Genomic DNA, 23,980 nt, shown 5'->3' with positions numbered 1-23,980 from the left:
GCAGTTGCCTAATCACTTCTGCCCACCCCCTTTTCCCACCCACCCGGAGTGCGCACCTCTATTCATTTTACTCCATTTACTCCTCCACAGTGATGTACACAGATGTATTCACCTCTTTGAATGTATGCAGGGCATCTCTCACGTACAGACAATGGTATATCGCAGACAGTCCGGCGTCCCTGCAATATCTTGGCTTTATACTGGTCACGCGCATTACGTAAACTCAAACGTTCATATCCTATTCAAAATTCAGTCGATTTTTCATCCAAAATTTAAAATCCATTGATGTGGGTATTTTATACGGGATTCAAGTGTCAAGTTTTAAATTCCTACCTTGGTAACTGAATTTTTAATTAGGTCGAGTTGTATTCCGGGTAAAAAGAAATAATCGGAATATTTTTTTTCAAATTTTCAAAATTTTCTGGAAAATTTTTCAGTAAATTTTTTTTTCGGACCGAAAAAAATCGGCAGACAGCACAATTGTATTTTTGGGTACTGTTTTGAAAAATTTTTTAAAACCTTTTCCAAAAATAAAATTGTTTTGTTGTCCAATTTTTTCTTGTTTCATAAAAAAAAAATTTCTGAAAAGTTTTCCAGAAAATTTTGAAAATTTGGAAAAAATATTCCGATTACAATTTTTTCTTACCCGGGATTCCTATCAAAATGAAAATTTATTAATTTGTGTTGCATTGCGCACGCTGATATCAACTCGATAAGTCACATTCAATTTTTTACGTTATACCTAAAATCCATTGGGATATCATAAATATATAATAGAAGAATTGAAATTAATTCGATCTCTCACTCATCCGGGAAATTCTAAAATTCGATTGATTTGCCACCGAAAAGTTTCAATTATTTTCACTTCCCCCAATTTTCGTGGAAGAATATGAATTCCTCGGTTTTATTAGATTTTCGTGTCAGTGGGCAAACATTTGTTTTTCATTCTCCCGAGCCCTTGGATGTTTTTTCCCCCGGAATATTGGACATTTTTCCGAGGTTTTTGTTTTCTCGGTGAATTTTCCGAACGGGGTGAGTACCAAGATCGTCTAAGAGCGACGGCATGTCGAATAATATTGAATATCCCGGAGTAGAGAAAATCAGATATTCAGAAAATGAATCTCCAAATTTCCCGGAGAAATCGGTGAATTTTAATAGTAAATAAAATAAAATAAATAAAACCCAAACATTGCGTAATCGAGAGATATGAGCTGTAATAAAAAATGAGAATATTCAAAAAGAGTGTGAGTACTGAGAGGTTAATAAAAAATCAATTGCACAGTACAGAGGGATGCCAACTGCCATTCACTTTCATCGAACTTCCCACAGACGTCAATTGCTTTCCCTTTTCCTCTTCCCTCCCGATGTTCTTCAACCCCCTAGACGTAGTTTCGCGGCGACCTCCCGGAAAATGGTTTATGATCGTTTCCTCCAGTTTAATGGGCCAGTTGCTCCCTCCCATGTAGCTCTGCCCAATTGCCAAGCCCTCCCTTTAGCCTCACATTTTTATTCCTGTTTCTCCTATTCTTTACGTCTCAACTCCCGTTTTTCCATGCCCCCCATTTGATCGATGGATCGCAATCGCTCCGGTAAAATAGTTTTTATGGTCGTTGGGTTAGTAGGTGGATGAGATTCGTCTCGCATGATTTAACATCATACATTAAGGTTATTTTTTTCAATCAACAAATAATTCACCTCGCTAATACAGAAATAATAATTGGACAATTGACATAAAATATACCTAAACACGAAACCTGCGGTATTAACGAGTTTATGTGTTAATTCACCAGTTTGTTTATGATAATACTTCCGGGATAATTGAAGTGAATTTAATGCCCCGGTACGTAAAAAGCGCATGTAATATTCGCCAATTGAAAGTTTCACGCGGGAGATAAATTTTGTTCAATTGATTGAGGCGTGCAAGACACTCCCTTCCCAGAAATTTATCTAATACGTCTTTAACCGGTCGTTTCTCCTGTTTCAATTCACAGAAAAACCGCGAATGAAAATTTTAAACTCGAGAGCGAAGGGGAGAGAGGGAGAAAAAATGTGTAATGATGATAATTTAGCAAGAAGTGGGTTGAACTCTGCTCTATACTTATCCGCCTATTCTCTCTGGAATTATGGAATTAAATTGGCCGAAATGGTAATACGGTGGGGAGTTGAAAAAAAAAAAAATTTCGACTTTCAGGAGTCACGGGAAAATGTGACTGAACTGAATTTACTGTAGTTCAGACATTGTTTCAGCTAACCACCGTCATTGGGGTTTACTGGGTTAGGGTATCTAGAGTAGAATGCCCGGTACTTTGGCGTCGTTCCAAGAGGCCTTTAGGTTCTCCCCTCAAAACGGCGCTTACGTCTTTTTCGAGGGTCAACTTATGAAGGAGACGTCTCGGACCCAGCATTCCCAGAATTTTATCAAAAAATTTCAAATTACTCCCCGAAAAAATTACCCTTTCCCCATCAAAATTGCACAATTTACCGGTCATTCGTCGAAAATGCTAATTTAACAGATAATTACATTTTTAATTGATTGAAAAGGCCAGGAATAGCGAATAATTATCAATTGCGCAGAAATCGACGAGAATTTAAAAAAATCAGTGATTTCGACAGAAATTTCATCAATAATGATTTTCTACTTGCTGAAAATTTATAAATAATTCAGGGAATTAATTAATTTTTGATGGACCTTGCGGCAACCTCGCGCGCAGATATTAAAATTTTAGTCAATATCATTCCCTTTCAATCATCCAAAAATCAATTTATCAAATAATTAAAATTTTAATAAATCGAAAAAATTCATGAAAACGCTGAGTTTCAGATAAAGTGTACAATTATAGGAATAATTGCATTTTATTTTCATCGAGTTTGCGTGAAAAAGTTCTCGGAAGCGCGGTATTTGAAAAATCCTAATGAAACAATCTGAGCGATTAAATAATAAAGATTAATCGCAAGAAATTCTCCGAAGCCCAATAAAAAAAAGTTAAAATCCTGAAATTGAGCTGCGACGCTATACCGAGAAAAGGCAAAACGTTTTCCGGCGTTTGGACGTTTTGCAGGGTATGGCAAAACGAGAGAGAGGAAAATAAGTGAGAAGACTGAGCGGAAAGTTACCGGTGTGCACACGCGATTACGTTCTCAACGGTTGTAATCGTCCCTTGTGCTCTCCAGCTCGACCGCAGAATAGCGATTCGCGACGGCCGATAGTCTGCAATTATATCGTTTGAAACAGTGCGAGATGAGCGAGAAATAAAGAGAGGTATGGTAGCATGTGGAGAGAAATAACGAGTCAACCCATCGACAGGAGAATGGATTTCGAGTGCACATCTGGTAATGCAGCAATGGCTCTTGGACGTGTCAGAGATTACTCGGAATACAAGTAATTGCCGGATGAGAATCTCCCAGTAAATTTTCTCTCTTCATGGTAAACGAAATCACTTAACGCCCAGAGAAAATGAAAATTAAACGTTAATCAATTGATCAATTTGGTTGAAATACAGACGAAATCGATTTCACCTCGGTATCTCACTCTGTTAATTTTACATTTCCTCCATTCCGCAATTAAAGTTTCATTTCAATTCCGCTTGAATCACGTCTATGTTAATTATAAATTATTCCAAACCATTCGGCGCTTCCAAGTGGGAAACGAAGTTACTCTTCACTCTTCACTCTTTCTCTCTTTCCCCGTGCCCCTTCCGCAGTTGCCATCACACAGTCAACGTATTACGAAAAGTCGTTAAGCCTGACAACCGAAAGCCTCGTCTACGAGAAAGGAGGATTCAAGTATGCAAAAGAGCTCGGGTGAAGGTAAAGTTGGCGCCACCACCTCCCATTCTCCAATTCTATCCTTACTTCTATCTTTACTTCGTGGTACTTCATCATGTTTATCCGATGTATTCGCCAAATCATTTAATTCATTACTTTCTTAATTGAATACTCGATGAATATAGATCAATTGATGATTTTTTTTTTTTCAGTAGCTCTGAGACTTGGCATTTGTCAAACCCTTCGGATGATACCATAATAAAGAACATCGTCTTCAGCCGAGTGTTCAACCTCTGGTATTTTCATCGTTATTTATACGACAACATGAGTGCAAATGGTGGAGCAGTTAACGAGGATAAAGCCTTATCTAGAGTCGACGGTCGCCGAAGGCCTCGAGGCGCATCCTCATCTCTTGGGTATTAGTCCAGGTGGAAGGCCCAGGCAATCGCCGCAATTAATCCGAAAATTATGAAATAATTCCAGGGGATCGGGTGAACAATAATCAACGGATTTTCCACCGAGAATTATTGGAATTGTCAGATTAATACTCTCAGATAATCATTACAGATTGCTCCAATAACGATCTAAATACCATTAAAGACTTTCCCTCCCCTCTATTTAATTTTTCATTTAAAATCCGTCACTTCTTTTTATCCCGATGTCATGAAAATATAAATTTAATGCTCTTGATTGGGAATTCTATTTCTTCATACCAGTAATAAATTGCAATTACAAGTTCAGAGAAGTCGATTAAGTGTCGAGAAATATTTATGACGTTTTTAGCTAACTCGGAGTGTAATCCCGGTAACTCTCGAGCGATTTACGTAACGGTCGCACAGATCACGTGGGCCGGATCGTAAAAATAGTCAATGACTCGGTTTTTTTTTTTCAGTGGCTTTAACGCACACTTGGGTAGAAATACAGGTAAAAAGCTAGTGGTGTTCCTGGCTATTTCCCCGGTGATGACGAAGAACGAACGTATATCTTCTTTATCGCAGAAATGGGCAAAGTCAGTTATTCCAAATTCATTCCCCGCTGTCCACAAAAACCAAATATCTATTCGCACAAATTATTTCAATTCAATTATAAAATAATAATTTTTAATTTTTCTCCATCGGTTTATGTTCAGACCGTGACTTTATTTGTGTAAGAAATTCCGAAATGATTTTCTTGTGAATTTTTTCTGGGCATCTGGAGCTTCATCGAAATGGGGAAGGAAAAATATCGGAAAATGTGGAAAAGCCGTTTGAAATAATTTTTGGTTATTTTCCGACATCTGGATGACACGTAACACCCATCACACCGGGGAAACGTGCGCTCGTAAAACCCCACATCTCCCTCGGTGGCCTTAAAGGGCCACAGATCTAGGGAAGGAGGAGTGACAACGGCTGGGCCCTTTAAACTTTTAAAGGGCTCGCGAGAGAACTGTAAGGGCACGGGGGGAGGGGGGATTTCTGGGAAGAGTAAATGGCTGATGTCACGGTGGAGAATACCGAGGGAGCGGTGCCATTGGCCGAGGATAAAAGAAGGGCACAGCTGGAGGCAGAGGGACACGTGCTGATAGAAATTGAGATGTTCAAAGAGATCTTTTCGGATTGTATACACTGCACCTTATTTTTTCGCCAATTTAATGGGCACCGGGTGTGAGGAAATCCTATACTGTGAAGTTCACAAACGAAGTCTTTTTTTTTGCTTTCTTTTTGCTTTCTAATTTTGTTTGGAAATGATGTAAAATGGTCTGAAACGTTGAAATATAAAATTTAAGCACCATGGTCACCGTCGCCAATTCTTTTAGGTAATTAAAGGAGTAAATGACTGAAGTTGTTCCAGGAAAGGTCAAATTTCGCCAAATTATCGGCATTACTGAAGACTAAGTCTGTGCTAAAATTCAGCTCGAGAAAACTATACGGCCGATTTTTATTTTTCACCTCGCAGAATATTCTCGGTACCCTATCTCAATCAATAAAAATATATATGCTCCTCTGTGCTGAGTACTCGAGATATTTCAATTTTTCTTTTTTTTTTCACAATAATTTCCTAATCAAAACAATGAAGGATATTTTCAAGTCAGATATCCCATCGTAGGAAATTTTCGATTATTTACCAAATTTTCTAATTCGACACATGTTCACCGCAAAATTTTAAATCGAAAGATTGATCTTTCAAAAAAATCAGAGTGCATACAAAGATTTGCGCATTCTCTCTAGCTGTTCGGAAGCATGCCATCAATTAATTGATGGCGATGAAAAATTTAAAAAATCACTGAAGAACGAGAATTCATTGAATTTAATGCAAACTGCAATTATACTAAATTAATGTTAATAACGATTTCAATTAATAAAATCCAATGCCCAGATTGAGTTGATCAACAGAAAAAATTTGCTGACCGGAGTTGTAAAATCCAAAAAATTGATGAAAAAAAAAAAGAAAAAAGGTTCGAATTGGAGAGGTATTAATGCCACAACCCCGTGAGCATCAATCACCATTTCGAGTGATAAATCGATTCTCTGAAGCTCGGAATTTAATATCGCTGCGGCAGTTGATAGTTTCGGATCGTAAAAATAACGAGATTGAGGAGAAACTCGTGTAATCCCGTAAGACTGGGGTGTGCAAGTATGATATGGTGGGCATGATCGTAACCAATCCATCGAAGAAACTACGAATACCTGGTGAGGGATGATGGAAGGGGTTTTATGTCGGTCTAACATATATGGCCGCAAGGTTGGCCAAAGGGAGGAAATGCAACAGTCAAGTCATGACGTTGACGCCAACATAACGAGCGTTCCCTGTTGCCAAGGGACTATAATATAGAGCAAGTACGTCGCAGCTGCATCGTCAACTTTCCGAGTTGACTCTACCACAAAATTCCGATTAACTACAATCGAAAATCCATTTTTTTTCTCTTCAAGTGCGAGTTAAATGCAGAAATACCTGATTACCCCCTTCACCCGTCATTCTATAGAGGTAGACGTCTGAGATTTTTATTATCCGGGAAAACCCAAGGTTTTCCGAAAAATTCCTAAAATCGGAGAACGAATCAAGTATTAATAGAATATTTTTTTAACAGAACGAATTGACTAGTCAGAATGATAAGATAATTGCATTGACGTACTAAGAATTCATAGATATTGTCTTTGACGACGTGAAGCGGAATAAATAATGCAATGATGTAGTAGAAATATATTGAAGTGGAAAGTTTTCTCGGTGGACTTGATTATTGTTTAATATTTTCAGAATATGCTCTGGGGGAGTGCTCTTTACCTGTCACCGAATAAACGTTATAACTTTACGCCGATCGGGTGAACTAAGAGGTGATCGAAACATGAAACCACCCCCATGAATATTAATCGCCGCGGTTTTCCGCGTTGGGAACGGGTATGGGGGTATGGAGGTGTGGGGTTTCGATAATGATCCCTACGTATTTCCTATCGATGTATGCAACGATATCGTTGCAAAAGCCACCGGCATATATCGAATATTATTCTCGGGGCTTCATCTAAGCCCTGAAATAAGCAGATATCACTGAAAACTTCATTTCCATTCCCCACGTTCCGGTAGATTTGTTTATTCCAGGGATGGATTTATCAATGCCGCTCAATATTTTTTCCTCCCCGAGAATGATTGTTTGAAAAAAAAAATTGAAAAAATCACTTGATTCCCGAGATTTTTATTTAATTTATTTCAATGATCTCCCTTAATTCATCTGCAAATATTTTCCCTGGGAAGAATATTTTTTTGATTTTAGAAAAAGACGGAAAGAAAAATAGTTGGGAAAAAAATGAGAAACCCGATAATTTGATAATGAAGGATAATTGAAAGGACTGCGAGCGATTTAGTCGCGTTGGCAATATTAAAAATGAGGGATTTCAATATTTTTTTTCAAAAGGAAAATCCTCACATTGTTGAGGAAATTGTCAGCGGACAATATATTCCGTCTCCTGTGTCAGCGGCGTCTTTTGTATAAAGCCATATACTAACGTACGGGTAAAACCCTACCCAATAAAGAGAGCAGTATAGCAACGGCAATGTGAGCTTGCCACCTCCTTTATATTCCTTTTTCCCTCCATATATACGAGGAACCACCGGTAGACATTTCATTTGAATATCTTATGCTGCGGGCTTCACATAAGAATAAGTCCCCGAGTTGAAAATCTCACTTCTCCCGTTACCCATCGTCTCTCGCTTTAGTATCACCAAAAATTCACCTCCTCCCACCCCTCCCAAGAATATATGGACGCAGTCAATTTTTTCCCTGCACTTTTCCCCTGAAAATTCACCGTCAAACGTCATAAATCCCGCCCCACACTCGTTCACCCAAAGAAATTCGATGAACCACCACTTCAGGTCAATTAATCTCAAAAACTACTCCCAATAAAATTCCCAAATAAATGTAAAAAAAAAAATCGTTCCAGAAATCTTTTCAAAATTTAATCTCCCTACAAAAAAATCCTCTCAGTTTTTCCCCTGAACTCGATAATTCTGTAGATGACCCAGTAATTCATAAAAATGCTAACTTCGGCAGCCAGTTAAATACCGAAAAATCTTGAAAACCATTGATTTAACGAGGAAATATGAAAAGATGTTTTACATCATGAATTTGATTACCTACAAAAAAGTCTTTTACGTTTTTTCGATTGAATCGACAGGTTTGGGAGTGATTGCGAGGAGAAAGATTTTGGGGAGCGAAATGAAATTATAACTCTGTCATATTTCTGAAAACCGCGAGGAACTCAATATGCAGCTGAAATAGGTACTGTTACCGAGGGGAATGAATGATTGCATAGTGAAAGCTCTATATTTGATGTCGATCGATAGATGAATGGCCCTCGTAGCGACAAGGGGGTGTCTATTCAGCTCCTGTCGCCAGGCGAAGGAGTTATCGCGAGAGAGAGGAATTCGACTCCCCTCGACTTTGGTCGGACCGGTGGGTGGGTACAGGTGCTAGTGATGTTCAAGTGAGACAGTTATACAGAATGAAGAAGAATATATATATACATCAAGTATGCGAATATATAACTGCAAGCGCGCAGGCGCGTCTCTACCCGGCAACCGACACGCCAAATATTTAAAACTAAACTCATAAATCTGGGGAAAAAGAAATGTCCAATTACGGAGGTGAGAGGCACCGCCCAATCACCGGGATTGAGGGCTTTACCTAGTCGTTAATTATGTAACGAGACTGACTACTTCTCTTTTTTTTTCGTTTTTATGGCGATTATATTATTTTCTGCTGTCTCCAACTCGAGATTTCCATTGGAAAGAAATTTATCGTTTGTTGAACAGCGATTTGGGCAGATCTTGTAATTTTAGGAAGAAATCTCAAAAGACACATTCGGTCTGGAATTTAATCAACTGAATAAAAACTCTAGTGAGTTTTTCCCGGAAAGTTACTGGTTTCGCGATTAATCGGTAATTGAGAGAAGTTTATAATTAAAAAAGCGATAAAAGTCGAATTTTCCATGATCTTTGAATATCAATTTATCCAAAAAAAACGTTGAATAGAGAAAAATGTCAAAAGACCTTTTTTTTAAGAAATTTAAATAGCTACAAAAAAGTCCTCTCACATTTTAAACTCAAATCATCAGCTGTGGAGATGCAGCGATAATGATAAAAGATTGTCAATTCGACTGATGTAATATCACTTGGCAACAGAATGAATTTTAAAAAATTTGATGAAAACGCTGTTATCGGATAAATGACGCCCTCATGCGGTAATGGTGTTCTCAAATAGAGCGAAAAACAACTCCGGATGTCGAAGTAAAATTCGAGATGTGTATGCATAAAGTGGGGAAAACTGAGGCGTCGTAAAACTTTTCGCTCGGTTCGCCAGTTACACCGAGTCCCGCTTATCTTTCTTTATTTCACCCCATCGGAGAAACAACCCCGCAAGGTTGTAAGTCGTATCAACCTGAGGTGCACACATTTTTCTCCGTGTATCCAGAGGCCCAGCATTTTGCTTTCCTCCTCCGTTGGCCAGGATTATAAATTATTTATGAGGGGGAAGATGAATCGAGCGCCTCTAGCTTCTCGAATTGTCTATTTGTGCTGGTTTTTGCTTTTTTTTTCCCCCCGGGGTTTATTCATTACTCCGAGTAATGAATGATGATTCATAAATTATGAAAATTGTATTTGTTTCGACTCACCATTGGACGTTTTGATGATGTGGCAGTGGGAGGCTGAAACACAAAGAAAAATACAATTACTTTACATTTACATTTCGCGTAAGTCGTACAGAATAAAAATGAAGAAATAGATTGAAATGAAAATAACTCAAAGAATTTCTTAAGTGAAAATCCCCGATGAATTGGATTTACCAATGAAATTTCCGGTTTGAGAACTACAATTTCTCAAAGAAGTTACCACCCCTGGGGCTAACGTCTCACCGAATTAACCCCGATTTTTTGCACCCGCAAATAAACTCCACAACCTGCACATCCGGAAATGGTAAAATATCAGAGCAATGAGATACATTCACCGGAGGACTTCAGAAGACTGGAAAGAGAGAGACGTGGAACCGAGACAATGAGGAAATGGAAGGCCCTGGAAATGGCGGAAACACGGTGCCTGGAGCATCTCGTTTGCTCTCCCCATCGGATTCCCCCCCGAAAATACAAAGCATTTGAGGATCTCGTCTGCAAGGGCTCTTTAAAATTTCAGATTATCCATATACGTGGAGATGTATCTCCGGTTCCATTAGCCCCCCCTTTTCCTCATTCATTAATATTCTATCACATCCCCAACAGCCGAGACGGAACATCGAATTACGGAATGTCAAATGTTCGCACGATATGAACGTCAACGTGGCAATCATTTGAATTTTTTCCCCTCCTTCTGTATTTTCATTGTCATTTTTTCTTTTTTTACTGAAAATACACTGCATCAAATTGAATCGACACTCTGGTGCAATACAGAGCGCGTAAATACCGATGCAGGTATACAGCGGTGAAGCAAAAAAATAAATAATAAAAAAAAAGCAATGGTAGAACCGGAGAGGATTCTGGCACGTGAGTACACTTCGTGATAGTGTGTGCAGGGGATTTTTGGCTTGGTTGCAAAAGGTGCACCGGAACTATGAATCTCGGGGTGACCCCGGCCACGCCGAGAATTACGATCTTCCCTTATTTATTGTTATCGCCTTTTAAACCGTATTTTCTAGCCGTGTACGGAAAATCCAACGGGGGACGAAACAAAACACGAAGATTAAAGATAAATAAGGTATTTTTTAATTGCACCAGCAATCCACAAAAAAATTCAGTAGCTAAGTGTCGAAATGTTCAATTTTTCACAAATATCTCGGGATCTAATGCGGATACCGAAATTTTTGTCAGGACCTCGTTTGCAGGTCTGGGAGAGTTTTTCAAAAAAGGTTATTACCTCAATTACGCTGCTTGGCGCATATTTCAAGATATTTCTCGAAAACTGACCGATTGCGTTGAACCATTTTACCGATTCGCTAGTAAATTGTCGCAGGTAAAATAAGAAAAAGTACTTGAGGACCTGTAAATTCTTTTGTACAAGAAAATATAACCCCACCAGGCCGATTCCGTTCACTCACTTTCAAAAACTTATGGATCCATTCGACCTCCCGCGTTTCTTTTCAAACGTCTTTTCCACGATGTAGCTTCTCTCACGAAGGCGAGCCAAACGCCGGAGTTACTCACAAATAACATGCAATCAGCTAAAAGCATATTTCACTTCTCACCTTTTGTACAATTGAAAAGGCAAAGCGAAGAAGTATGTTGCACCGGATTGAACGAAAATTATGAGTTACGGGTTTACTTCTCTCCGTCGGAATTCACGTGCTTTTTTTTTATTGCCACTGATATTTCTGGATGGCACGCGGTATATAATTGAAAAATAATTACACGACGTATTACGAAAGTCTCGATGCTTGTCCTTTTTATAACAGGAGGACATAATACGATTTTTTTCGGGGAGTTTTTCCGGGATTCTTTTTTCAAAGGATTTTTCGGTGGAATTACGGATTAAAAATTTTGTTTTTTTTTACAGCTCTCTAATTTTCATGGAGTTCAACAGATAATGCACACAATTTTGCCAAGATTCGGGATGAGAGGAAATTTAGCAAAATTAAATAGCGTATGCAGTGGTAACGCACGAATAGTCCCGCGCGGTTATAAAATTGGAGGGAAATTTTTGCGGACGTTATGAGGAAGTTGAATTTCCCGAGTGAGGAAAAGCCGTTGTGCCACGCTCGCGGGTTTTCTATAATCCCCAACCCCCTGACGGTGGGGTGATTGCACCTGTTCTCCTGGCTTTTTGCCAGCATGTGGAAGACCATTGAGATACGTTTTTTCCGAGGTCGAAGGCCACACTCTCATCGTATTGAGTAGAACATAAAAGAGTAAAATCAAACTTTCACGGTTTTATGGGAGAGGCGAGGCCCTTTCGCTCGAGATGAAATTGATGAAATTCACTGGCAAGATTTTAAGTTTTAAAATCTTACAAGGTCGATCCAATCGCACCGCTAAATATTCAATGATTCGGGGGTGGTAAATTGACTTATTTTTTTTTTTTAATTAATTTTCGATGGAAGTAATGTACACCATTCGACTCGCCACTCAAGAGCTACCCCGGGGTAACGTGAGAACTGCCCGATACGACGAGATACCCCATCTTAATTGTTTCGCGTGCACCGAACACTGGTAATTCAACACCGCAGGTGCCCACATCCACGTGATTCTATTGCCGAGATTCACAAATCGCGGGATCACGACCATTCCGTGATTTGGCGCTTTTGCCGAAGATCCTTAAGTATCTCTCTCTTTTCCCCTGAATTTTCAATTGCTTTAGAAACTCAATGTGAAGATCCAGGAAATAGTATGAACAGTTAATTAAATAAAAATTATTTATTCGCCCGGAAAAGCAGAGAAAAGCCCTACAATGAAATGAGCCCTACAAATTCCGGATATCCGATAACAAATGCTCATCCATTCCGTCACGAAAACCTCCATTAGGGATAATCAATCGGCAGTAGTGCAGAAGGATAGCGCTAGTAATCGGAATAGTAAGTGGCATAGCGTGTCAGTTACACTCGTCAAATTACCTCCTCCACGAATCCAAGCGATTCTCTCGGTGGAGTGAACGGTATTTCTCTGGAACTCGATGCAACTCTGGAGAGCATACACCGTGCAGAAAAGTACACACGCAATGAGACTTAATTCTCCACGACGCATGATTCAGGGATCCACCGAGCGTGTTCGTCCCTCGTCTTCACGACTCCTACAAACTCATTTGTACTCCACAGTTTGCATTTGATTTTCTCTCTCTTTTTTTTCGTTTCTTGTGGGAAAAACTACTACTCGCTCTGATTAACTATCGGATCCGTCGGTGCAGTATTTCGCGAAGCAATAAAAAGTACAAATTGCAAACAACTGCTATTTTTAGTGACACAATAATTATTTCCATGATTTCCATAATTTCCATAATTTCCATCATTTTCATAATTCCTTAATTTACAAGCTCCTGATTAAAACAGCTAATTACACCGAAAACAATATTTAACCTTTAAAGTGCCGTCTCCCACAGAAAAATACGGGGAGGGGGGCGAAAAAAAATAAAATAAAGGAACCATTCATTCCACGGAGAAAATCACTCGCATGGCAGTGAATTTATCGTGCGAGGGAACGTAAATATAAGGGAATGGGTGAAAAATATGACTGCGTGGTTTTCACAAGCGGAGTAACCGAGAAAGAGAGACAGAAATTCAGAACAATGCATCATGTTAAATGTGTATGGGCGTTATACTGAACAACCTCGGTATGAGTGAACTTGCTCTCGCATACAACGGCTAACCGAGTTTCAATTGATTTAAATCTCCCAGCGTTGAGTTTCAGACAAACGAATAATTTTCTTCTGTCTGAAATTTTCCAGATTTTTTCCCGAATTCTTTTTCCAGAACTTAATCCAATAATTTTAATTAAATCACTCAACTCCTCAACATTTTCCCCACAACGAATTCAAATGAAATTATACGGATTTTTCGTTGGTATCCTATTAACGCACTATCAGTGCCAACTGAAATTACCATAATCCTGCATCAAGATTCACGATGTGCTGAAACCGGTCGAGATTATCAAACTTATGCGTACGCATGTACGTTGTACCCTCATTCTGTATCGAATGATAAGGCTTATTTAAATTAGTAGTTTAAATTCACTATCAGCAGTGTCTTGTTAAGGATTTGTTGTTATTAAGTGCAATGCTTGTTTGCTATCAGTGTTCATTATATTGGGGTGGTATTTCCTGGCGATCTAATCAGACAGCTGACTAATTAATCCCCTCGAGAAAAAAAAACCCATTGATTTTTCCATTCGAAAAAAATTCAGACAAATAAAGACCTCTTGCGAGATTTAGCCCTAATCTCGCCTGAATATTCACTGGAATTCATCGGAATTCTCTCCGGTGGTGATAGAACAAGTGTTAATCCAGTGTGAATGATCATTCCACTTAAAGGCATGCCACAGTGTCTGGGAACGTCGTCGACGGTGGAAAATTATTGCTCGTTCCAGAAGGTAGAGAAACACGGGATTCCCCGGAGTTCTGGCCAATCCAACCAAAAACCTTATATACCCCCCCGCAATGCTGTTAAACTCCGTCTGCTTAGGAATAAACCTGAATTATGTAACTGGAGGAACAGTGGAACACAACCGCTTGGCATAACTGACGATTATCTCCTCACCTCTATATTCAAACAACAGCGGTTTTCGGTGTGTCGACGCACATCCGCTCAAGGAATTGGCGGCCCAACTCAAGGCACCAGAAAAAAAAAATAAAGAAACGAGTTTTTCTGGCACGACTTGAATATTTTAACGAGCCGGAGGAACAAAGGAGGCGGTTTTGAAATTCGGGGGAATCATCTGAGGGGTTACTTTTTTTTTAGTCTTATTTTAGGCGGCCTATAGTGACGGACCCTGACGAGCCTTCACTCTCTTTCGCTTCAGTGAGCGGTCGTTAGCCCTTCGATGGTCCCAACACTAAAATACGAAGTTCAGATACCATGACAGATCCTAATTCAGTTAATTTCATAATCATGATTTGTTGGAACAATCAATTTTTTCTAGTGAAATCATTGATCAGTTTTTAATTCGCGAGAAAATCATGATAATTATGGAGAGGATTAATCCTCAAATAATTTTTTTACCATGCTAATGCTCTTCTCTCACTCATGTATTCCATTATCGTCATGAAAAAAATTAATATTCACCGGATACAAATGATTAATGAAGAGTCAAACACCGGACGAGTCTGAGATTTATTTTTGGAGTTTTCCCTGCAAAAAGGGGAAGTTGGGGTGGTGAAACTTCTATATCCCTACCAATCTTGAATTTTCCAAAAGCATGTCCACGAATATCTAGGATTATTAAAGCGTCAGAATCCCTAGAACGAGTCCCTTGAAGAAGAGCTTGGACGCCAGAGCGTCTGGTGTTGGGTTGTTCTTGTGCAAGTGTCTCACCTCATTCTCTAGCTCCCTTTCCACTTCACATTATGCTCTATGCCGCCGTCCTGAGGGCATGATGCAAGGCGTCGTGGACCAGTGCCATAACTCAGACAAAAAACAATAGGAAGCGCGCTTCGTATGTAAAACGAGGAAGCTGCCTTTTGGCACGCACCGAACCAGGCGGTAACTTCCTCAGTCTCACCACCCTTTTCTCTCTTGACTTCATTCCTCCTAGCTACCCCTCAAATCCCCCCACCGCTATTTCTTTCTCTCTCTTTCCCTATGCACGTCTCCGGCGGAAGTTTGCAAAAAGTTGGATGACTCCTGGTGGTACGAGAGGAACCACTCGTCCCCCGTCTTTGTTTCATTTCTAGGAGGAAGGGGAGGAACGAAATCCTCGAGTTCCAACTTTTCGCTTTGTCTTTTATTCCTCATTCTTCCACCCAGACTCATCTCAAGATTTTTCTCATTAACTCACTTCTCGGCTTTTTTCACTCGAGTATTTCATCCTGATTGCCACGATAACAACGGCTACCACGGGAGAATCTAGGATTTCGGGAATTTCGAGACACCCAGATTTGGGGTAATCAACCGACAAGAACAATTGGTAATGACAATTGCGAGTGAGACTCAATAATTCGAGGGACAGAAAAAACTGTTGGATAATGAAATCATCAAATTGTTGCCCCATTTAATACGGCAAAAATATCTGTACAATTTTTCGGAATTTCTAGAGGATTACCTACGATTTTTGAAATTCAAAGATTTTTATATCTTTGAAAGTAAAAAAAAAAAAACCTAGATACACTCGGGATAATCGAGGGATAGGAAGAATCGGTACTGAAAATTGCGAGTAGAACTCAATAATTCAAGGGACAAAAAGAGTTGTTGAATAATGAAGTCATCAGGTTAATGCATGTCTGTACAGTAGCCGCATGGTATAGATATACACATGTGGTCGTCATGGAGCGATGCACGGAAACAATGACATGAATGTGGCGGACGTGGTAATGCTATGCATGGTGAAAATACACTGTACTGGAATACAGAATGACGTATTGTGAATAATAGTGAATGGATAAAGAGTCATAAAAATGGCGAAAGAAACATGCGATTCAGGACTGGAGGGGAAAGATGGTACTCTTGTTGGTTTGTACTTGGTTACACATTAGCGTTACGCTTTTTTAGGTATGAAATTTTTTTTTGGAACCCCCTACCACCCCCTCTCTCTCGCGATATTTCCCCCTCAGGCACTCTGTACCCACTACTGTCTCCGACCGACGTTCCGGAACTGCTTTTGGCGCTCCCTTGTCCCTACAGTGTTGTACTGCAAGGGTATAGGCCTGGAAATAGGTGTAATTTACTCAAAGTGTTCGGTTACCGAGCGACACTGGCTTCCTGTCAGGATCTCCTACCTCATTTCTATCATAATCCTTCGGGATTTTTTTCTTTTTTTTCTTTTGCCAAAATAAATGCAAGACCAAAGGTAAAAATTACACGTTTCGTGGAAATACTTATTTAGAAAATCATTGTTCACCGACGAGTTGGAAATTTTTGTAAGATCGCTGTTAACGTTGGATATTCTCGTTTTTTTCCATTTTAGAAGTCGTTTTCTTGGTTAATTAGTGAGAGTATTCATGCAATTTGTGCTTCACATTTGCACGACTTCGCGCCGTAAAACATGTGAGGTACGATGATAATTTATGATTATTCATCGCTGTAAAACACTGAATTTTCGAATAAGAAATTTAACGACTGCATTAGTATAGTTCTAATGGCGTCATTAGTATAATTTTTCACCATTAATCTCAATATTTTATGGCTAACTCTTGCTAATTCTCTAGTTTGTGCTGCACGCGGGGATTCATTAGTTTTTCAAAATCAATATTCAATGTTTAATAACTTATAAATTGAGACCAGACCATCGACCAGTATTTTCAACTGTTTTGACAACTGATTGACAGTTGACAGGTCTGTCAAGAGGTTGGAGAGGTGACATTGTTATCTTTCGATTACCTCTTCTTACTTGAGACAGCATAATCTAAAAGCTCCAATGGAAATCATTAAATTTCTTATGAATAAAAAATGATAGACTTGACGAACTGTTGATTCGCTTTTATTAAAGAGAAATGACCGACGGCATTTCTCGGAAAAGCACTACTGTCTCCGATAATTTATCCCCGAAGGACTGAGCGGAATAAATTACCTCTGATACGTGAGTGCTATTAAGAATCATAAATAGCGTTTTAACAGTTATTCTAATCTAGATAGAGGGATCGGTGAACGCAGTAGAACAGTGATGGAATTATGTATACATAAGGGTGATATGTATCTCTGTTTGATCCTGGCACCACCCAATGGGATCAACTGAAGAGGCAAAATTTTCTAGCAAAAGTGAATTTTCCGGAGGAATTCCTTTGAATTTTAAAAAATAAAACCTCAAAACAGTTTCTCATGATTAATAAAAAATGGAAAAATTTAAATCGTGCAATGTCGAGCCAAAAAACTAGTCAAAATTTCGTGAGACGATTTAAATGTCAAGCTGTACAATTATCTCGCGAACTCGGGATGGAAATCGCAATTTTTATGTATTTAAATGCTACGTCAATTGTGCGGGGAAATTTGAAGGGAAAACCCGGATGTATTTAGAATCGGAATGGCGTTGAATAATGTTCTTACCGAAATGACTATCTACAGTTAGTGACAACAATTGTACTTTGAGGGAAAGTTGGATGAGGGAGTTGCGTCTTATATAACTCGAATTCTAGGGGAGAAAGAGGAAACTCGGGAAATTTCTGAGTAACGGATTTCCGGAGTGCGTTACCATACGCCGTCAGACTCAATAGGGCTTTGAATGAACTTTCTCAGTTTGTATGTACCAGCCACTCAGGTGATTAGGTGTACGTACATAGCGCAAAGAAAATACCCATTACAGACAGCACCGAACGAGAAAAATTTTTATATTCAAAGCTATAAAAAAAATATATTAAATTGGCCGGATTCATCCATTAACAAATTTGTTCTTTTGATATTTACCATGAATTGGGGATTATATGATATTACCCGGTATTATGTACGTTTTTTATAAATTTTTTGTAGGGGACATTTTTCCATGAAACGCATTTTCGAAAATTATTCTGATCTCTTTAAAAAAAAAAGGAAAAATCAACTAAATAATTCTTCTCACCTAACCAGCGACACCATGTTCCGCGTATGGAAACTCCAATTTTCGCACTTTATCCCGGGTAAAAAAAAAATTGGAAAACTTTTCCAGAAATTATTTAAAAATTTGGAAAAAAAAAATTCCGATTACATTTTTTTAATCCAGGATCCCACAATAAAAATTTGAGCAGCTCAAAAAAATCCCCCCTCCCGGGGAACGCAGATTAATGAGAAAGCCACGTACCCATCAGGTGGAATAAAACCCCTGGAGTTTATAAATACAAAAACGACTCGACTTCGTCTACTTTCCTCGATTTTCCGAGAGAGCATGTACGCGCAACCAAGAGAGAGAAAGAGAGAGAGATAAAAAGAGAGAAAGAGAGCTAGAGCTAGAGCTACCGTCTCTAGCCTCTGAACGACAGTCTATAGAGTATGACGATGTAGCAAAGGTAGAGGGATAGAGGGGTAAAGTGGGGTGGGGTGGGGTGGAGTGGTGTGAGGTCGATGACCCGATGGCGAGTACTGTTCTAGGAGAATAGCTCTTTTGCAAGCGAATGTGTGTCACGTTTGCAGAGGCTCGACTATGTCTGTGGGTGTTTCTCGCATTCACGTGCACCCACCCATGTACATTTGTATACATCGAATGTTTATACTGGTATCACACATACAGGTCTTTGTACCCCCCCTCCCCCTCAGAGGCACTGACGTTATCCAAATTCCACCTATAGTGCTTGTATGATGGCCCCGGTAAACTGATGGAAAAGAGAACCTCACGTCTATGTGTCGGGGCTTTAAATACGTTGCGTCCTTTCCAACCGCATTTGCACGCAATGCACCTTTGTGCGTGCAAATGCGCTTCAAGTGGCGTTCTTTTTTTTTTTTTACCCTTTAGTTTGCATCTTTTATTACTTTACGAGGCCTTTTTCGGAGCCACTGCGCGACCGCTTTCGCCATTTTTCCTCCGACGTAATCGCTATCGCTCTTTCGGGTGGAGTTTATGGATTATTGTTGGCACATTTTATGGGTTAACCGGAAAATCGGGGTAATTGATTTACCATGGGGAGTGGGTTTAGGTGTGAACTCCGATTTCCAAGTGTTTTAACGGGTTTTTTAATTACATTTGAAATTCAAGACTTGAAAAATGCTCGTGAAATTTTTAACGCGATTTAAAATTCGGAATTTAAACTTCAGGGAATATTGAGGCAATATTATTATTTTCGAATATTCAATCATTTTGATATCACGATCGAAATCGATTGATGTTGAAAAATCCAATTTTGCTTGAAATTCGAAGACAAAACGGGATAATTAGCAATTGAATTTGAAGCAATTCTTATTGGCCGCAGAAATATACATTAGATCTGAGGAGTGACGGTTGTACCCAACTCAATGTACCGGGGATATTTATGTTTACCGTCGGCGATAAGATAACACTGACGTTTGCTTAGTACACTGATGTTTATGTTTAAATAATGGTGGAGATAGTCTTCCCTGGGGTTTCGCAATAGCGACTGAGATGCGCAGTTACATTTCACAATTTTTGCCGGTTCACAAAACGCACTGAACGAACGGTAAAAATTGTCAAATTATTTTTAGGAGAATTGATTCTTGGTGGAAATTTATTTTTCGTATGTCATTTATCCCTCTCTCTCCCTCTCTCTCACTCTAATCGATGATGAAGTGGTTGAAGAGAAATGGAAACCAATTCAGGCGTCTTCTGTTCACGTAACAAATGGAGATCATAAAGTTCGTGGCTCGTTCATTATGGAAGGCGTGAGTGTCGATCGACCGTTGAACCCAATTGCCCATAGCCAAGGCACGAATCGCCACCACTTGGTTCAACTTCTCTCGAGGACTTTGAAAACTCACGTTCGATATTCAATACGTACATGATTCATAATCAAGTACTCCGGGATTGCCTCTTTCAATATTTTCTCCTTCTCCTATTATCCCAATTCCACTGATTATTTTGTATTCACTGAGAGGACCATTTGACATTAAAATGTCGAAAGTAATTATAATTCCAAATAAATTTCTATCAATAATGGCCTTTCCAATTTAACGACCACCGAGTTCCTGACCCACGACGCCAGACTTTCTCACTTTCTCGTACTTTAAAAAATCCACACATTATGGTCAGTAAATAAACCACAAAAGAATCAATGCCAGTATCAAACCACCGATATTCCTCGATTCCCCGATTGCTCATCCAAAAGTTCAATTTTAATAAACAAAAATTCTCCGATAATTCCCCCAAATTCCCCAAAAATGATTAGATAATAATTCGAAAAATTGTGAACAATGAGTGTAATTAGGATTGGAATAAGTTGCAGTGATCAGCGAGAAGCGATGAATCTCCAATGAATGACAATTACATAATTAGCATGAACGATTGACTAATGTCCACTGAACTCTTCACCCGAACCAACTCGCCAGATTAAGCAATAACAAAATGCTTCCTTATTAGCACACAATCAACGATCACGATCCACGTACGATGTTCATCTCCACAACGTACAATATGTTGTCTGAGTTTGAAGAATTAATGCAGACGTATCTGGTCAAGTCACGTCCACAGCTAGACCTTTGCCCCCAATTAACGTTTAACGTGCCCACTTGGAAGGATACCACGTTTTCATATCTCTCGCCCCAACAATTTAACGATATTCCTCCAGTTTATTCGATAAATAAAATAAAATTCAAATAACAACTGCCAAGAGTATACTATCACCCAGAGGACTTTACGTAACAGATACTTGTTTTATTTTATTGATCGCAGTACCACAAATGGTGGACAGTCTGGTAATGTCAACAGCTATGCAATATCCAGAGAATGGAATTGATGGTAGATGGTAGCTATTGGCGGAAGACGTCAAGAGTTATAAATCAGTCCTGAGACAAATTGGAGAGGATTGAGAATGTCTGATGTGTCTCCTATTTCATTATTCCTCGGGAAAAATTTCCATTTCTTCAACATCTGACCTGAAATCTTCTGCGGAAAATTCTCAGTGATGGTGTGCAGGATTGTTCTATTTTATAATGAAGTTTCTCAAGATTTTCGCGCTGACTTCTGCGCAATCTTTGGGACAAAAATTTTCCCTTCCGGAAATCGCTCACAATGAAGGCTGCATTGACCCAGAGTGGGGAAAAAAAATTTCTATATAAAAGGCAAGGCCATTAAAAAAAGCCAAACGGGCTTTTCTCGCTTCTAGACTTTCTCGTGAAGAATTCTGCGATCGCCGCACACCGTGCCCTAGCTTCTTTCTAGTGAATGCCGTAAAAGGCCGAATGCTCCTTTGCAACACTTTTTATATTTTAAATTATAATCATAAAAAATTTAATCTCAAGCTGAAAATGAAAATTCAAACAAACTGTTTCCACCTGGGAGTTGAAACTATTTTTACGACACAACGGAAAAAAATTGCTCTTGCCAAATATATTTACTCCCACCAGTAAATCTGTGTCAAAAATTCCACAGTACATACTGACCGGGTAAAAAAAAAGTAATCGGAATATTTTTTCCAAATTTTCAAAAAATTTCTGGAAGACTTTTCAGGAATTTTTTTTATGAAACAGGCAATAAATCGGAAAACAAAACAATTTTATTCTTGGGAAAGGTTTTGAAAAATTTTTCAAAAAGTTAAATACAAAAATTTTTTCATAATTTAGATGCCGTATTTTTTGAGACTATTAAATAATTTTAAAAAAATAAGAAAACAACAGTAAAATTAAAAAAAAAATTGTGTTCGCAAAAATTTCTAGACAATTCGACAAAAAATTTTCCGAAACAAATTTTTGAAAAATTTTTCGAAACATTTCTCAAAAATACGATTGTTTTGTTATCAGATTTTTTTTTGTTTCAAAAAAAAAATTTTCCCATAAGTTTTCTAGAAATTTTGTGAAAATTTAGAACAAATATTCAGATTACAATTTTTTTTATCCGGGTAATGCCAAATAAATTTTCTTGCAGTTGATAAATATATTTAAGGAAAGAAATTATTTCCTCAGTGCAATGAAATTGATTGATGAGGCAATAGAGCGGCGAATTTGTTTCAGAAAATTAGCAAATTTTTAAACGTTTTCTCGGTGGACTATCACCCGCTCTACAATGAGCATTGTACCTCGAGTCAAGTATCATCGAGGACAAATCCCATTGTTCCATTGGTCTCTCAAACGCGTAGGCGAATAACCAATGATACTGCACCGTGCAAAGCGCTCTGTATTTGCATGATCGAGAGAGCTCCACCGTGAAAGAATACTTCCGATGACTCTCAGTAGTTTTCCACTCGTTGATTCTCAACTCCCCTCCTCTGTTCATTTTTTTCCCCTCGGACATTTACATAGAATGAATGGAACGCGATGAAAAAAAAAAAATACACGAGTGGCGATTAGGAGCAGCCAGAGAGGTGTGGTACTCGCATTTGCGTCAACTCGAGGCGGATCATGTCGAAAAATAAACCGCGAGTGGCTAAAAAATTGAAACTCATCACGAAATATTAATACCCTTGGGGAAGAAGAATTTTGACAGTGATGAGGTGACAACACGTCCGTCATTTAGGATGAAAAAATACTCAGAACTTCACAAGTTGGAAAACTCCTCTCCCCGAATTCTCTCGAAACCATCAACGAATTATTTACAATTGAAATTTTCCAAACATACAATTTCTCCTGATTTCCCGAATTCCAAAGGCAAATGAAAATAAAATAAAATTCAACACCAATCGCGCAGAAATTATCCGACAGTTCCTACTGCGTAACTTCCAATGAATTTTTTCCCCCATAAATATATTCAATAAAAATCCGGTAATTTTCGTAAGAATACCGGGAGATAAATATTCTCAGTGAATTTCGTAATTGATATAGATAATCGATGAATTCATGTTCGATTGTAATTTGCAATTTTGCTGAATATTTCAGAGTGATTGGAAGACTGATGATGAATCTTTTATAACGAAAATTATCGGGAAAGAGTGTGAATTTTCGTTGAGTGGATAAAATACGTCAAGTAGACGCATAGTCAGCTAGATAAGGGGGGAAAAGGCAGCTGTACGAGGTCGATCGTAAATCGGTGAAAGCTGGGTATAGGCAGGCGGTGGGACTGACCTGCGCAACACGCACGCACGTAAGCCTGGTAGCGTGTGACACGAGGTAGAGAGGAATAAAAAGGAGAATGAGTGAGACCAGTGGCAAAACAAGAGATTGCAGGACACGTACGTTGCCGAGGTTCTGCGTGCCGTGAATCCTGGGTTAACGTCAACTATTATAAACGGTGGGTGTACGTGTAAAGCACACGCCAAACGATGAATGATATTCGTCGGCTTTACCGCGTGTGAGCTGCATGAAAATTCATCTACACTCGAAAACACCATTTTTTTTTATAATAACTCCTTCGCAATATTAACTTCACCCAAAAAAAATTTTTTTCGATTTTCGCGATTGGAGGTTTGACTTTGAGATGAAACTCAATTTGAGGCATCAACGTGAGATAATTTTAACGACCAATTACGTGACATTTATGAAAACCTGAGGCGCTAAAAATTACCAGTCAAAAATAATCCCTCAAAATCCCCAGGTCCTAATTTAAAAATTTCAGAA

The 23,980-nt window shown here is 38.8% G+C and overlaps 2 protein-coding genes across 5 annotated transcripts in view; one reads left to right on the top strand and one right to left on the bottom strand.

Moving 5' to 3' along the window:
* The window catches only part of LOC105268907 (growth factor receptor-bound protein 14), a 131,131-nt gene that overhangs the window by 78,961 nt on the left and 28,190 nt on the right, over positions 1-23,980 (bottom strand). For both annotated transcript variants that reach the window (XM_011308819.1, XM_011308824.1), the window contains exon 7: positions 9,909-9,941. In XM_011308819.1, coding sequence (XP_011307121.1) covers positions 9,909-9,941 — 33 coding nt within the window. The remainder of the gene's footprint in view (positions 1-9,908; positions 9,942-23,980) is intronic.
* Positions 3,178-4,503, top strand: LOC105268896 (uncharacterized). Of its 3 annotated transcripts, none has more exons than XR_892386.1 (2): positions 3,178-3,424; positions 3,978-4,503. XR_892386.1 is itself a non-coding variant. In XM_011308800.1 (2 exons), the coding sequence occupies exons 1-2, from the start codon at positions 3,270-3,272 to the stop codon at positions 4,186-4,188; spliced, it is 318 nt and encodes a 105-aa protein (XP_011307102.1). In that variant the 5' UTR covers positions 3,178-3,269; the 3' UTR covers positions 4,189-4,503. The 3 variants fall into 3 exon arrangements, 2 of the variants coding, with proteins under 2 accessions (XP_011307102.1, XP_011307093.1); XM_011308800.1 differs by having other exon boundaries at positions 3,178-3,379; positions 3,981-4,503; XM_011308791.1 differs by having other exon boundaries at positions 3,178-3,379.

Source organism: Fopius arisanus, unplaced genomic scaffold (genome assembly GCF_000806365.1).
Source record: "Fopius arisanus strain USDA-PBARC FA_bdor unplaced genomic scaffold, ASM80636v1 scaffold00003, whole genome shotgun sequence".
In the NCBI taxonomy this organism is placed as follows: domain Eukaryota; kingdom Metazoa; phylum Arthropoda; class Insecta; order Hymenoptera; family Braconidae; genus Fopius; species Fopius arisanus.
The sequence above is the reverse complement of the archived record's forward strand: the minus strand, read 5'-3'. Positions and strand labels throughout refer to the sequence as shown.